This window comes from Ovis aries, chromosome 1 (assembly GCF_016772045.2).
Source record: "Ovis aries strain OAR_USU_Benz2616 breed Rambouillet chromosome 1, ARS-UI_Ramb_v3.0, whole genome shotgun sequence".
Lineage (NCBI taxonomy): Eukaryota > Metazoa > Chordata > Mammalia > Artiodactyla > Bovidae > Ovis > Ovis aries.
This window is the reverse complement of record NC_056054.1, coordinates 250,352,662-250,368,286: the sequence shown is the minus strand read 5'-3', so window position 1 is coordinate 250,368,286 and position 15,625 is coordinate 250,352,662. Positions and strand designations below refer to the sequence as shown.

The window sequence follows — 15,625 nt, the reverse complement described above, 5'->3', positions numbered from 1 at the left end:
CTGGGAGACAGGTTTTCCCCTGGAGCCTCTGAAAGGGGCACAGCTCTGCTAATACTTTGACCTAGCTGAGTGATACTGATTTTAGATGACTTGTATCCAGAACTGTGAGATGATTTCTGTTGTTTTAAGTAACCAAATTTGTCATAATTTGCTACAGAAGCTATAGGGAACTAATGCAACATCCAATGAGTCATTTCTCCTGCATTAGGTGTCTACTCATTGTCCAATCAGTTTTATCTAGGAGGATGTTAATAAGACAAACACAACCACAGAAGCCTATCCTCTGGGAAAGTAGGTGGAATATTCTCAGAGAAAGGACATGACTGGGAGACACTTGCATGCATCCCACTAGCACACCCTGACACCTTTTATCTTGTAGGTGTGAGAGGAAGTGTTGAGACGTATTGGGCAGCAGTCATGCCTGAATACAGCACCAAGCCTAGGGCTCTCTCTTTCCCTGCCCAAATAGGGTATGAGTTCATAAACAGAGCTTTTAACTGCGCAATGGTGAGGTGAGGTTATAAGATGAGTTTATCTGTCTAGCAAAATTCAAATAGTCATTTACTTAACACCTCTTTTTAGTCAGATGTTGGGAGTAAGTTAGCACAGGAACCAGTCTAGGGGAGGATAAAACCTGCACATCCTGGACGACTGAGAAGAACATAACAGGATCCTCTAATCCTTCATTTAGTCATTTATTCAACCAATGTTTGCTGTGTGCATATGTACCAGGCTAGGTGATCTTATAACACAATATATAATGTCATTGATTTCATGGCATGAGAAAAATAAGCAAGCAGATAAATGAGCAAAATAATTGAGCACAAATTGAGAAAAGGGCTGCAAAAGAGACTTAAGATTCTGAGACAGAAAAAGGTGTGTGAGTTGAAGGGGAATGATAGGTGCCATATTGAAAAGCAGAGACATTACTTTGCCAACAAAGGTCCGTCTAGTCAAGGCTATGGTTTTCCAGTGGTCATGTATGGATGTGAGAGTTGGACTGTGAAGAAAGCTGAGCGCCGAAGAACTGATGCTTTTGAACTGTGGTGTTGGAGAAGACTCTTGAGAGTCCCTTGGACTGCAAGGAGATCCAACCAGTCCGTTCTGAAGGAGATCAACCCTGGGATTTCTTTGGAAGGAGTGATGCTAAAGCTGAAACTCCAGTACTTTGGGCACCTCATGCGAAGAGTTGACTCATTGGACAAGACTATGATGCTGGGAGGAATTGGGGGCAGGAGAAGGGGACGACAGAGGATGAGATGGTTGAATGGCATCACGGACTCGTTGGACGTGAGTCTGAGTGAACTCCGGGAGTTGATGGACAGGGAGGCCTGGCGTGCTGCAATTCATGGGGTCGCAAAGAGTCGGACACGACTGAGCCACCGAACTGAACTGAACTGAACTGATAGGTGCCACGGCAATCGGGGTCTACAATCAGGTGTTATTTGTCCGGAGTAGTGGGGCAGGGTGGGGGCGGGGTTGGGGGCGTGAGAAGTTTGAATGGAGAAGTAGGATGCTTAGGCAGTTGAATTTAAACCTGGGGCTGGGAGAAAAGGTTTGGGCTGGAAGTGGGAATTTGTTATTTAGAGCCATGGAAAGAAAGGAAAGGTCCAGAAAAAAGAGCATATAAACACCTTTTACGTGTGAACAAGCTGTTTACAAGAAACAATCTATTTTTAAACAAGTTTACTGTTTCATAAATAGGAATTGCGTCGCTTCCTCCTCCTCCTTCATCCAGACTACATTTCCCAGGGTGCCATGCGAACCGCGTGAGACCCAGCATCTTTCTCAGCCGTTTCCGGCGTAAGTGGCCCGGATAATCATGGCGACTCTCAGAGTGTCTTTATCGTTGTGGAATCTCCATGCAGGTTCTCGGGGTGCTGGGCGAGTCTGTTTCCGGGCCCGCTCTCGGCCCCGGCCCGGCGACCTGTTCCAGCCTCTGCCCGGGGTCTGCGGGGCGGGAACGCCATGCCGTGGGCTCTGTTCCGAGCCCGGTGAGTGACCTGCTAGGCGTCCCCTGGGGCGTTCTGGGAGATCTAGAGCCCTTCTGATGACGAGACCCACGCGGGGGCCCCGGTTCTTCCCGTGGCGCGCCCTTAGACCCGGGCGGCTCTCTCCTGTACGCACCGGCTCGGACGGTGATTTTTCCTGAACTTGGAATGTTTCAAGCACTGCTTGAGCTCCGCTCTTCGTAAAGCACCAAGCTAAGTTTAGGGGTTAAGACTGACGCGGGTTTTTGCTTGAGGGAAGTCGTGGTCCAGTGGGAAGAGGCAGTGCAGTGTGACCTGGACTGTGATTGGGGATAGAGGAGTGAGTGAATGATAGTCGCTCAGTCGTGTCCGACTATATCCGCCCGAATGGACGGTAGTCTGCCAGGCTCCTATGTGCGTGGAATTATCCAGGCAAGGATGCTGGAGTGGGTTGCCATTTCCTTCTCCAATGGAGAGAAGAGTGGCACTCAAACTAGGCTGGAAGGGCAGGGGAGCTCGAAAATGTGATCACAGTTGAAACTTGATTAATCGTGTTGAGAAAACGAGAAACATTTCAAGTGCAGGAAACAGCATAAGCAAAAGTCCAGAAATGAGACTGAACCCAGGTAGTTTGGGAACCCATTTTGGAGGTAGGATTGATGAGGTTGGTTATAACTGTGAATCTGGATATAAAAGGAGAAATCAGTATTATTAATATTTCTCAGGTTTCTGGCCTGAGCAGTTGAGTGGAGAGTAAGTCCTATTTGTACCTGGAGAGAAAAAATTAATTATAAGAGTGTTTTAGAAGGGAATGAGAGGAGGAGAAGTGAGGGAAACGGCAGTAGTGGATGAGGTAAGGAGATGGGAAAGGGAGTGGAATTAAACATCTGTTTTGGATGCATTAAATTTGAAATGCCTGTGAAATTCAAGTGGAGGTGTCAGATATGCAATTACATATAAGGCGAGAAACATTGGAGTAAAAATGTTAACAGAAGCTGGGGGGAATGGGTGAGGTTGTCTGAGGTGAGATGTAGTGCTGAGCGCTATTGTGTATTAGGCACTGTAAGAGACCTTCGGTGCCAGAGACCAGTACAAGACAGGGTTGTCGCCTTGGGAGAGCACAAAGTCTACTCGGGACACAGTTTCAATTATTAGCTGGCTGTATATACATGAGTTTATTTCTGCACTGTCTGTTCTCTTGGTCTGTGTGTCTTTTTTTATGCCAGGACCATACTGTTTTGATTAAATGTTAATGGCTTGAAGTCAGAAGTGTGACGCCTCCTGCTTTGTTCCTCTTAGGATTGGTTTGGCAATCACAGGATCTCTTGTGATTTTGATTCCATACAGATTTGTCGATTGTTTTTTTTCCACTTCTGTAAAAAATGCTGTTGAACTCTCGATAGGGGTTGCATTGAATCTGTAGATAGCTTTGGGTAGTATGGACATTTTAATGATATTAATTCTCTAATCCATGAACACAGTACCTGCCCACTTATTATATGTTTGATTTCTTTCATCAACGTTTTGTGGTTTTCAGCAAAGCAATCTTTCACCTCCTTGGTTAAATTTAGTACTAAATATTATTACGTATTTGGTACTTTATTACTTTTTCAGGTAATTTGTTGTTAGTGTATAGAAATGGTATTGGTTTTGGGATATTGATTTTGTATCTTGCAACTTTGCTGAATTTGTTGATCTAATAGTTTACTGATGGAGTCTAGGATTTTTATAGATAACATCATGTTGTCTGCTGCAGAGAGACGATTTTACTCCTTTTCAATTCTGATGCCTTTTATTTCTTTTTCTTGGCTGAGTACTCAGATGAGAACTTCCAGTACTGGGTTGTATAGGAGTGGTGAGAGTGGGCAGCCCTGTCTTGTTTCTGTTCTTGGAGAAAAGACTGTCAACCTTTCCTCACTGAGTATGTTAGCAGTGTGTTTGTCATTTATGGTCTTTATTGTGTTGAGGTGTGTTCCATTTATACCTAATTTGTTAGAAGTTTAAAATCATTAATTTTGTTACATGCTTTTTTGCATCTATCAAAGAAATCTTCTTCCTTCTTTCTATGAATATGTTTCATGTTGATTGGTTTAGTATATTGAGCCGTATTTGCATCCCAAATCTTATTTGATCATGGTGAACAACCTTTTTAACGTTCTGCTGAATCAGTTTGCTAGTAATTACTGAGAATTTTTGCATCTGTATTCATCAGGGATATTGGCCTGTAGATTTCTGTTAGTATCCTTTATTGATTTCAGTATCAGGATAATGTTGGCCTTAAGAGTTTGGGAGTGCTTCCTGCTCTTCAGTTTTTTGGAAGAGTTTGAGAAGGATGGGCATAATTTGTCTTTAAACATTTGATAAGTCTCCTGTGAAACCATTTGGTCCTGAGCCTGTTTTCACTGGAGGATTTTCAATTATTGATTCAGTCTTCTTAGTAGTAATTGGTCTGCTTTGATTTTCTATTACTTCCTGATTTAGTCTTGGTAGATTGTATGTTTCTAAGAATTTTTCCATTTCTTCGAGGTTGTCCAATTTGCTGGCATATTGTTACTCATAGTAGCCCTTTATGATCCTTTGTAATTCTGTAGTATCAGTTGTAATGTCTTTTTTAGTTATAATTTTGTTAGTTTGGGTCCACTTTTTCCCTTGGTCTAGCTAAAGGTTTGTCAGTTTTGTTTATGTTTTCAAAGAACCACCTCTTTATTTTGTTAATCTTTTCTGTTGTTTGGATTACATATTTAATAGATGACCGTGATTGATCTGTGGAGAATGGTCAGAATGGAGGCAAGGAGACAGGCTAACGAAGGCTGAGGCAAGAGATAGGATGGCCTTGACTAGGGTAGTGGGAGTGGGAAATAGAGAATTAAAGACTAATTTATAAGATGTAACAGGCAATTGATTTGTGTCAGTGTCCTTTTGTAAAAATGGGACTAATCATAGTATTTATAGGGTTGTTACGAGGATTAAATGTACCAAGTATGTAAAAGTATTAGTCAGTACTGGCACATAGTAAATATCTAACAGATGTTAGCTGTTAACATGACCGTTTTTATTACTGATGCTATTGGCTAGATGTGGAGGGTAGTGGGGAAGTCAAGAATGACTGTAGGTTTCTGGCCCACGTGACCTACTGGATGGTGCTAAGGATAGGAGGGGAGGCAGGTTTGTGACAGAAGAGAAGTTACGAGTTCTGCTTTGGCAGTATTGAAGTACTTGTGAGATGCTTGTTGGGTAGTTGGATGGAAGATGATCTGGCTGGAGATTCAGCTTTTAGAGTTTCTAGGTAATTAATAGTTACAGAAGGTTAGGAGATAATCCATCAAGAATGTGAGAAAGGAGAGAAGAAAAATGTAGTTCAGAATCCTGTGGGGACCCCAGCATTTATAGGACCAGCAGAGGAAGAGGTGGTTGGGAAGGAATGGCTTCCCCCACCCACAATGGAAATGGAGGTTGGGCAAAGGGATAGGCATAATAGGACGGGCAGAGCTGAGATCTGCATCTCCGCTCCTGTCCAGCTTTCTTCCATAGCATCACATGGCCTTTTCAGTATCGTGTCCAGTGATCCAGGCCTCTCTTTCCTAACTGGAACCCCTCAGCCTAGAATTTCCTTCCCTTTTTTTCTCTGCCCTATTCAGGGCCCCTGGGAAGCATTCTTTGACTCTACCATGCCTTTCTCTGCTCCCAGGCTAAGTTTAGTTTCAGTCTCTGTTATCACACAACCCCCTGTACCTCCCTTGTATGTAGCACTTAACTCTGAGGAACATGATGGTAAATTGAAATTGATCTAGGTTCTAGAATCAGATAAATTTTGGTTTAAATCCTAGGTATACCATTTAATAGCTAATTGTCTTTAGCAAGGCTCCAGTATCCTCATATACAAAACTGGGATATCAGTACATACTTTGTGGCTTGTTGTAAGCATTCCTGAAAATGTGTGTAACTCCTGTCAGATAGGAAACAATTCTTTGGTTGGCAGTAACCGTTATTGTCATTAATATTGCATTAACTACTCTTTTCCTGTTGCTTCCTTCACTAGATTTTGAGTGCCTTTTTGGCAGAAACTGTATCTTGATCATCGTGAATGCCCAGTAAATTTTAAATGAATGAATGAATGAGTGAATCTTGTAGGTATTAGCATTATGCATCCTGAGGTAGACATGGTGTTAATCATTTTTATCATTGACTTTTTCCATTTAGATGTCTTGTTGTCTTGTCATTTTTGCCATCTTATTTACTAAAATTTATTTAACAGAATCTGGTAGCCCAAAGACCAAGAAACCTACTTTTATGGATGAGGAAGTCCAAAGCATACTCATCAAGATGACAGGCTTGGATTTACTGAAGATTTTTAAGCCAGCAATACAAGAAACAAAGCCACCAACTTACAAGCTAATGACCCAGGCGCAGTTGGAAGAGGTATGTGAATGCAGGAATATAGGTAGAATATCTTTCTTTAAAAGATTAAACAAAAATTTCAGGGTCCCTCCAGATTGATAGTTGCTTTTCTACAGGTACTAATGAGGAGGAGTTCCAGGCACAGAACTGAGAAAAGAAACTTGTGCAGTCTGGCAGAGAGGAGTAGGGAAGATTGCCAGAATTAGACAGACTGCACGTATGGTTCAGGTCTGGCTATCAGGCGGAACCACCTCTGCTCCAAAACCAGCCTAGCATCCTTCCTCTGTCCTCCCTGCTCCAGCCTCCTTCCTGCAGAAACATTTGTTGTGAGCTGCTTTAAGGCTGAGGCTTGGTGAGATTGTGAGATCCTTCTGAACAGTATTCTGTTCCAGGCAGGTGCCCTCCTGCAGTCATGGGTATTGAGTGCTTTGTGGAAAACCCTTTCATGTATGAATATGTGAGATATTGTTGCTTTTCTTTCAACTCAAAAATCATTGAGAGCTATAGCAGAGTTCAAATACCGAAAAGTATATAGCACATGAAGAGTGAAAGGCCTCTCTCATCTCTCAGAGGTAACCACTGTCAGCGGTATGGCATGGAGCACTGTGCTCAGTGGTTAAGGGCATGGGCTCTGGAGTTAAACTGCCAGGGTCAAATTGTAGTGCTGCAGCTTCTTAGCAGTTTACATAACATTTGTGTGCCTCTATTTTCTCTCTCATAAAATGACCTCTAAACAGTAACACTTAGCTCATATGGGTAGTTGTGGCATTAAAGGAGCCAGATGCACTCAGAGTATTTGAGCAATATCTGGAACATAGTAAGCATCCAGTAAGTGAAGTCCTCTGTCCTGTTTTGGGTGGCTCTTGTGGCCTGGCTCTGTCTCAGAGCCTCCCTTTGCTGTTTTGAGAGTGGTTGAGCCTGTGACTGGTGCTTTCATACAGAGACAAAGGCCAGGGCCCAGGAGCTCAAATTTGGCTTTTCACTCACTTATTTGTGCCTTCAGCTTCTGTCTGCAGTCTTTAGCACTTTTTTTTATTAGTATCTGCTTTTGTCAGATGATCCTTTTGGTCTGTAACCTGTGGCTTTCCCTAAGATATATTTTATTTCATTATTAGGCCACAAGACAGGCGATTGAGGCAGCTAAAGTCCGATTAAAAATGCCACCAGTTCTGGAAGAGCGAACACCAATAAATGATGTGTTAGCCGAAGATAAGATTTTGGAAGGAACCGAAACAGCCAAATATGTGTTTACTGATATATCATACAGCATACCACATCGGGTAAGTTTATGTCTAATTGCAAAATGATTCTGCCCAAGTTAGATTGACATCAAAAAGCTCAGTCTTTTTGAGAAGATGGAAATGCTTGCTGATGCCCCAAAATCTCAGACTTCCCAAAGGATTTTCACTTTTCAGAATTTGCAGTAAGAATATCACACTTGCCCAGATAATTTTTAGGCACCACTTCATCTGCTGTAGTTTTTATTGTCTAGCTTCTTTTCCCTTGATTGGCAGTTCCAAAAGAACATTCTAGCACTTATAAAATAAAATACATTAGTTTTGTGTTTGAACCTTTTCAAGTAATGAGTGAAAAGAGTAATTTACATTTCAGCCCACAAACTGCAGTAGAGTATTGAATAGTGATAGGGTTGAAAAAAGGACCACCCCATACTCTTTTTATCGTATTGATTACGGTTAGAAGACACAATGTGAGCAGTGTCCGTGTCTGTGCCAGTCACCTGTATATCTGACATAATGAATGGGATCAGAGTTTCATTTTATTAGAATTTTTGAAGTATTTTAATATACGTTTGCAGTGCTGTGAAGGCTGGTTATGGGAGCATTCTATAACCTGAAAGGGAGAAAGGAACTTGGAATTCAAATTGCCAAAATCCGTTTGAGGAACAATTGTGTTACTTTACCATCTTTTTTTTCTGTTTGCAGTGCTTGATGAAAGTTTTAATTATATTATGCTCAAAACACATTCAGAGACTCTTATTAAAGTTCTGAGGAGTTGAGTCACTACCATCTGGTTAATTTAAACATTAATCAGATGTGTAGCATTTATCAGCTGTTTGCAAAACTCTGTGTAAGTCATTCTGGGTTTTGTAAAGAATTAATATCCAGTTCCTGACCTTTTCTAGTTCTGAAACAATTAACAGTATCTAAGAGGTGTCAAGAATGCTGCCTGTGTTAAATTAGATTGCCAGCTGAGTGGTACAGACAGTGGGTGGAATTCACCCAGTGGGTGAAAGAAGCATCCTTTGGCCTGGGATTTGGCAGTTAAGAGAGTGAAGAGACCAGAGGCAGGTGCACCAGTCAGTCTCTCTGACACATTTGTCTCTTGCCAGAATGAGGAATCGTAGAGGTGTGACATGGACCATAAAACAGTCAAGTCTTATCTGGGTGAGACTTTAGGATAAGAAAACAATTTTAAAAGGTTTATAGCACTTCTTTTTTCTGAAATGGATTTAGGTGAATCTCAGCTTTTTTTAGTTGAATCATTTTATGTATTCAACTCACTTTAGGACTGTAGTTCATATTTAATAAATACTTCCATTAGATTTTTGATTGTCAGAGGCACTGCAATGATTATCAAATCTCGCCAAATCTGAGGTTTAAAATTACTATTGAAATCATACACACGATTGCATTTTGTTTGCCCATTGCATTTTATGTTGTTGATTGCAAATTATTCTTGTAATGATGCATAGTGGGACACTGGAACTAAAAATCAGCCCTCACAAACTCATCCTTGTGTTTTCTATTTCAGGAGCGTTTTATTGTTGTCAGAGAACCAAGTGGCACACTGCGCAAAGCCTCTTGGGAAGAACGGGACCGCATGATTCAAATTTATTTCCCAAAAGAAGGCCGTAGAGTTTTAACACCAGTAATTTTCAGGGAAGAAAATCTTCAGGTAAGATGACTTTGGGGTCATAGAGGCAGTGGTGATGATTTCTTTGTTGAACCAGTTGACTCTGGTGCTGCTGGGTATTTTGCTTTGATAAACACAGGCATTTCTAATGATAGGTAGGGTCATTTGTCTTGTAATTGGGTTAGCTGGGATTTGAATCCAGGTGTGACATGTGGTTTGTGTGTGGTTTCTGCCTCCCTCATGCTGGGCACAGATGTGGCCTGTGTGTGGATGGGCAGGGCTGTCATGGTGTCTGGACAGGTGTCCGGCACTTTCTTTTCTTCTCATCTAATTCCAACTCTGCTATGTGGGTTTAGACCATGTACAGTCAGGACCGGCATGTTGATGTCCTCAATCTCTGCGTTGCCCAGTTTGAGCCAGATTCTGCTGACTATATCAAAGTGAGTATATAGTTTCTGAAGTATGGGTGTAAGTATGGTTATAAGATTTTTTAGTCCAACACAATGAGTTAGGTTATAAGCTTCAATACGGGGGAGGAAAAGGGAAATTCCTGAACACCTGTCCAGTGCTGGATGTACACCAAATAGATATTTTCATCCTTTCAACAACCCTTAAGGATGAGAGAACTTAAGCTTAGAGAGTTAAGTAACTCGTTGAAAGTTGCACAGCTAAGTGATATAGTACCCAAACCTGATGGCAGATTTTTCTTCAGTTTATTGTACAGGAAAGTTGTTTACTAAAGTTTGCCAAAATGCAGTGCATGTGTCTTATGTTGCAATTTAATAATCATATAGTACCTTCTGTGTGTAAGGTGTTACTGTGGAGGTACAGGTGATGACGACATGAACTAGGATAGGGAGCCTTGTCGAAGCTTACAGTCCAGGAGAGATCGTGGGGAAGTATAATCACCAGGTCTAAGATGTTAGGTGCTAAGAGAAGGCTGCAACATGCTCTCAGGGAAGGCCTAGGAGGGCTCTAGGAGGATAGGGAACATTGTGGCAAGCGGATGGAGAAGTATTTCAGGTAGAGAGGAAAGTACGAACAGTAGGCAGGACACAAAAGTAGACTTGAGAAATGGCCAGTCATCTGTTTTGCTTGTACATGCGGTGAATACCTAGGGAAGTGGTTCAAGATTAAGCTAGAAAGGTAGATGGGGCCCTATCACAGGTGACCTCAGACGCTAGGCTGACGAGTCTGGACTTCAGTCAGCAGCCTTTTTAATACAGGAATGCCCTCATCAGAGTCCTCATTTAAATCAGTCCAGAAGAACTGAAGGAATATTAATTAGTAAGATGGAATGGGATAGTTGATTGGATAGGGGAAAGTGGAAGTCCATTATTTCCAGTGGTCCATATATATAATAGGTGCTTCATATATAGTGCATGGCTGCTGAAGAGTAATTGATCTGGCTATAAATGTCTGGCAGACTTGTTCCAGGTTCCACACACTTCTGCAGTGGTGAGCTGTCCTTAATCATACCTGCTAGTTAATGATTGATAGTGGATGCAGGATCAGGAGACCTGGTTTACTAATACTTTCTTGGACACCTCGCACGCTAGTGGATGTATATCCAGTAATGTTGGCTCACTTTTATTTTTGTATTTCTGAAAAATTGCATTTTGTATGGATAGATTCATCATCAGACCTATGAAGATATAGATAAATATGGAAAGTATGACCTGTTGCGTTCAACAAGACACTTCGGTGGAATGGCTTGGTATTTTGTAAATAAGAAAAAGATTGATGGTTTATTGATTGACCAGATTCAGAGAGATTTGTAAGTATGATCTTAGTAAGTAAAGAAATTCTCATTATCATTACAGTAAACCTGTACTTCAGTTCAGTTCAGTTATTCAGTCGCGTCCCACTCTTTGCGACCCCATGAACTGCAGGATGCCAGGCCTCCCTGTCCATCACCAACTCCTGGAGTCCACCCAAACCCACGTCCGTCCAGTAGGTGATGCCATCCAACCATCTCATCCTCTGTCATCTCCTTCTCCTCCTGCCTTCAATGTTTCCCAGCATCAGGGTCTTTTCCAATGAATCAGCTCTTCGCATCAGGTGGCCAAAGTATTGGAGTTTCAGCTTCAACATCAGTCCTTCCAGTGAACACCCAGGACTGATCTCCTTTAGGATGGACTGGTTGGATCTCCTTGCAGTCCAAGGGACTCTCAAGAGTCTTGTCCAACACCACAGTTCAGAAGCATCAATTCTTCAGTGCTCAGCTTTCTTTATAGTCCAACTCTCACATCCATACATGACCACTGGAAAAACCATAGCCTTGACTAGACGGACCTTTGTTGTTGGCAAACCTGTATTTAATCTATGTTATTTTTCCAGTGATAACAGTGTACTGCCCAGTGATAAGGGCTTCCCTTGTAGCTCAGTGGTAAAGAATCTGTCTAAAATGTAGGAGACACAGGAGACATGATGAGTTCAATTCCAGGAGTGGGAAAATCCCCTAGAGGAGGGCATGGCAACTCACTCCATTATTCTTGTCTGGAGAGTACCATGGATAGAGCTTGGCGGGCTGCGGTCCATGGGGTCTCAGAGTTGGACACAGCTGAAGCGACTGAGCACACGTGCACGCCCAGTGATAGCTTTCACTTAGTTCAGTTTGTTTATGGATTTGTTTTTCCAGTATAACCCAGTTTTCTCAGTCTTCGCTTCTGTGTCATGTAAACATGGCTAGATTCTTTGAAAAAGTAAATGACTCTGGACCTGTGTTGTGTACCCTGGATGTTGACTTATCCCTAGCCTTGCTCATGCTTCTAGGTACCAGTGAACTTGCCAGTGAACAAGGGGATTAGACAGGAAATGCAAAGAAACAGACATAAGGTCTGCTGGGTGCTTTTCAGTAAAAGTCATCATTTATGAAAATACTCCTGCTTTTGATCCTCCTTGTTTTTGCAAGATTTTTAAGGTGTTAAAAAGGTTACAGGTTTTTTTCAAAGTTGAATAAAACAAAGAATGTCTATTGTATTTTAGTACACAACTGCTGTGTGCCCTTCCTTCTAGCTGAGATAATACTTTATGATTTGTGGTGACACTGAAGAGAAAATTGTCTTTTGAGTATCTTTCCATTGGTTGAGTTAAAGATCAAAATGGCAAGGAAAAGAAACAAGCATGGCTGTAGTAAGAAGGTCACAGGAAGGGTTAGTGATTACTGTCAGCTTGAATGTAAGGAGTTTTAACTCAGTCTATCTATCCTCCATGTAATCTGACCCATTCACACAAAGGCTTTGGAACTAGAAAGTTCCATATTGTCTTAAGAAAGTCCACATGGAAATAGCATCATTTCTTGTAGAAACATTCATAATGGGAAATGATTTCCAGGCCAGCCCTCTTCACCAGCATGTGTGGTATAATCGTGTAATCCAATTCAGAGGGCAGAAATATGCCTTCATCCCACGTAAGTAGGAGGCTGCTGGTGATGATGAGTATGTTCAAAAATGACTTGCCTTTAGGTGCATCAGCCATGAATGAATTTAAAGCTGCTCAGCTGTAAATGTTCTGAAATTATTTAACATTTTTTGCAAGAAATTAAGAGCAACATAGAATGTATTTCACTGAAAATTAGTTATTTATTAAGGTGTACTCATAAGTTATTATAGTAATGCTTATCACATGTAAGCTTTACCTCTGAAGCAATTCATTTGCATAATGGGAGGGAATTTTTAGTACTTAACCTTTCCTGCTCTGCATAAATTTAAACTTCCTGTGAGAATTCTCAGCAGGACAGTTTGCTGCAAATCCCAGGTTAAACAGCAGAGGGTGCATATCCTTGGCAAATGGAGCCCATGCCAGGATTCTGCACAGATTTATTTCACACTCAAGTTCCGCTGTTGGTCTTGAATTGAGGTGCTTTAAAATCTTTTTTACATGCGGATTTACCTGCTTTTAATTTCAAATACAGGCTGGGTGTGAAGCTAAATCGTTCCGTGAAACAGGTATTATACAGTAGCATGAACGTAAAGAAGCCCTGCTGTGACCAAGATATAGAAACCCAGTTAAGCTCTTTATGGACTCACATGCTTAGCTCTTAAGAGAATGACTGTTATCTTTTGTTGCCATGTTTGTTTAACTTATTAGAGTACAACAAACACAACAGATTGATAATGAACATTAAACAAATATTTTTCCTCTGCAAAGTTTGGTTTCTCAGCTCTGGTTTTCTCACTTTTACCAAGAGATGACCTTTAGGGTGAACAGGCTTTGGGATGAGCCCAGAGCATTTCTCTAAGGTTACTATGGCTTAAGAAATTCTTTACCCCAGTCCCACTCCACTCTAGAAGGGCTTTGAGGTGGCAAATGGAAGGTGTTGACTGTGTGAGAGGATAAAGGTTATTTAGTTTGGGGAAGGCTAACTTTCAATGTTGATAAAAATTGTCTATAGGTTTCCCAAAAGGTTAAGTACAAACTGTAAGAACTGAGCTCTTGTTCTGGCTTCATTATGGGTAGCTGTGTGACAAGACATGAGACAGATTGCTGAGGGAGAACCTGAATTCTCTTCTGTCTAGAGTGCATAATTTCACATTTGCTTCCCTAGGATGCTGGTTTTTAACTAATGGGATCCTGTGAATTGACAGGTGACTTGGGAGTCTTTCCTTGGACTTCTAGATGCCTCTCAGAGGCATTTATCCACTAATTCAGAGTCTCAATGAAAATTTCTCAGCAGATGTCACTGCTAGTGCACCTGAAGGCAAGTGGACTGAGCATCCCCATGCCCACCAGCCTCTGGCTTATGTGGGATGAGGGTACAGACCCACCCTCTGAGTTGTATTACTATCTGGTGGTGATGTGGGCCAGCCTGGAAATCATCCACTGTTAGAACACTGTTTCTATGAGAAATGATGCTCCACTTTCAGAAAGAATACAGCCACATTTTGAATATATTCACTTTCATAAACTGGGTACCCACCTGTATTGACTCTTGCCCTGTGAAACCTAAACTAGCCAGTATTCCTGAAAATGCTTTGGAAATATGAAACTGAAGGCTGTAAAAAAGTTGTTTTTCTGGCCCAAAGGAAGTTTGAAATGTAATTTATAAAGTTCAGCATATACTTTTATAGGATTGTGAAGCCAAAGAAGAAAACTATAAACTAAAGTTAAATATGTAAAAAGAAAATGAAAACAAACCCTTTCTAACAGTAAACCCTTTTCCTCCAGAGTTGATGATGCCACCAGCTTGGTCCAGCTCTATCACATCCTCCATCCTGATGGCCAGTCAGCTCAAGAGGCCAAAGAGCAGGCTGCTGAGGGATTACAGTTAATTAAGGTAAAGGGACTTCTTTCACATTCATTATCATGTAGTGATTGAGTGAAGAAATCATAGGGTTCACTCTCTGGGTCAGGAAGATACCCTAGAGAAGGGAATGGTAACCTGCTCCAGTATTCTTACTTGGAGAATCCCATGGACAGAGGAGACTAGAGGGCTACATCCCGTGGGGGTTGCAAAGAGTAGCGCACACCTGAGTGACTAACACACACAGATTCGTGGTCTTAAACCAGAGTGATTAGAGCCCCTACTTCTTCAGCCTGGACAATAGAAACAGCTGCCACTGGAGTCCACGAAGTTCAGATAGTGGGTGGCAGGTCCTGTGCTCTTTGGAGCACATGTCGGCCAGTTTGGTCACATTCCTGTCCAGAAGTGGGGAGGATAGTGCATTCTCATTTTGGAACTGTATAGCTCTCAGAAACTATGGGCTTACACAGATTTCTCTGTAAATGTTGAAATTTTTTTCAGAATGTGGGGAAACCATCGTACGATTTTCATCTTTTCTAATGCTCAGAATAGACATGTATTTGTGGATCTGGCCTCTGTCCCAATATTACTTTATGCTACTGCAAAGCAGTTAGAAAGCTTACTGAGGATAAAAACAACCAGTGGTGACATTATAGGTAGAGTAGGAAAAGCCCATTCTTTAAAGTGAAAAACCATACTGCTAACTTCTATCCTCTGGATTTCTCTTGAACCTAATGCTTCTCATTTTGATCCAGCAATGTCAGGTTTTCTTAATTTTTTTCTGAAAAATGACAGTCACGTTTGGAAACTTCTGGTGTTTGGAATTAGGTTGCTTTAACTGTGATACTGTTTTTCTGTCCATGTAGTATGCTTATTGTTTGGTAATCAGAAAAATATTGTGACATGTGGAGGGTTTTTTAAACTGGGACTTCACTAGGAACTTTATCAATAGTATATTCTCTATTTTAAAACTTTTTTTTTTTTTAAACAGGTCTTTGCAAAAACAGAAGCACAGAAGGGAGCATATATAGAATTAACACTGCAAGCTTACCAAGAAGCATTCATTAGTAGTTCTGCAGCTTCCTAAAAATATTTTTAAAATAAACTTCATTTTACTAAATTCTAGCTGGTTTTCTAT

At 41.3% G+C, this 15,625-nt stretch overlaps 1 protein-coding gene across 1 annotated transcript; it reads left to right on the top strand.

Annotated features, from left to right (window-relative positions):
- Positions 1–1,814: 1,814 nt before the first annotated feature.
- MRPS22 (mitochondrial ribosomal protein S22) lies at positions 1,815–15,607 on the top strand. Its single transcript, XM_004003301.5, has 8 exons — positions 1,815–1,994; positions 6,226–6,389; positions 7,484–7,648; positions 9,141–9,284; positions 9,599–9,682; positions 10,874–11,019; positions 14,412–14,520; positions 15,479–15,607. The coding sequence occupies exons 1-8, from the start codon at positions 1,823–1,825 to the stop codon at positions 15,572–15,574; spliced, it is 1,080 nt and encodes a 359-aa protein (XP_004003350.1). The 5' UTR covers positions 1,815–1,822; the 3' UTR covers positions 15,575–15,607.
- The last annotated feature ends 18 nt before the right edge of the window (positions 15,608–15,625 follow it).

Excerpts from the sequence above, each read along its gene's own strand:
- MRPS22 (XM_004003301.5), top strand. The coding sequence starts at position 1,823 with ATGGCGACTCTCAGAGTGTCTTTATCGTTGTGGAATCTCCATGCAGGT. Across the intron at positions 7,649-9,140 it reads CATACAGCATACCACATCGG|GAGCGTTTTATTGTTGTCAG; the intron begins GTAAGTTTATGT and ends TTTCTATTTCAG. Across the intron at positions 9,683-10,873 it reads ATTCTGCTGACTATATCAAA|ATTCATCATCAGACCTATGA; the intron begins GTGAGTATATAG and ends TTGTATGGATAG.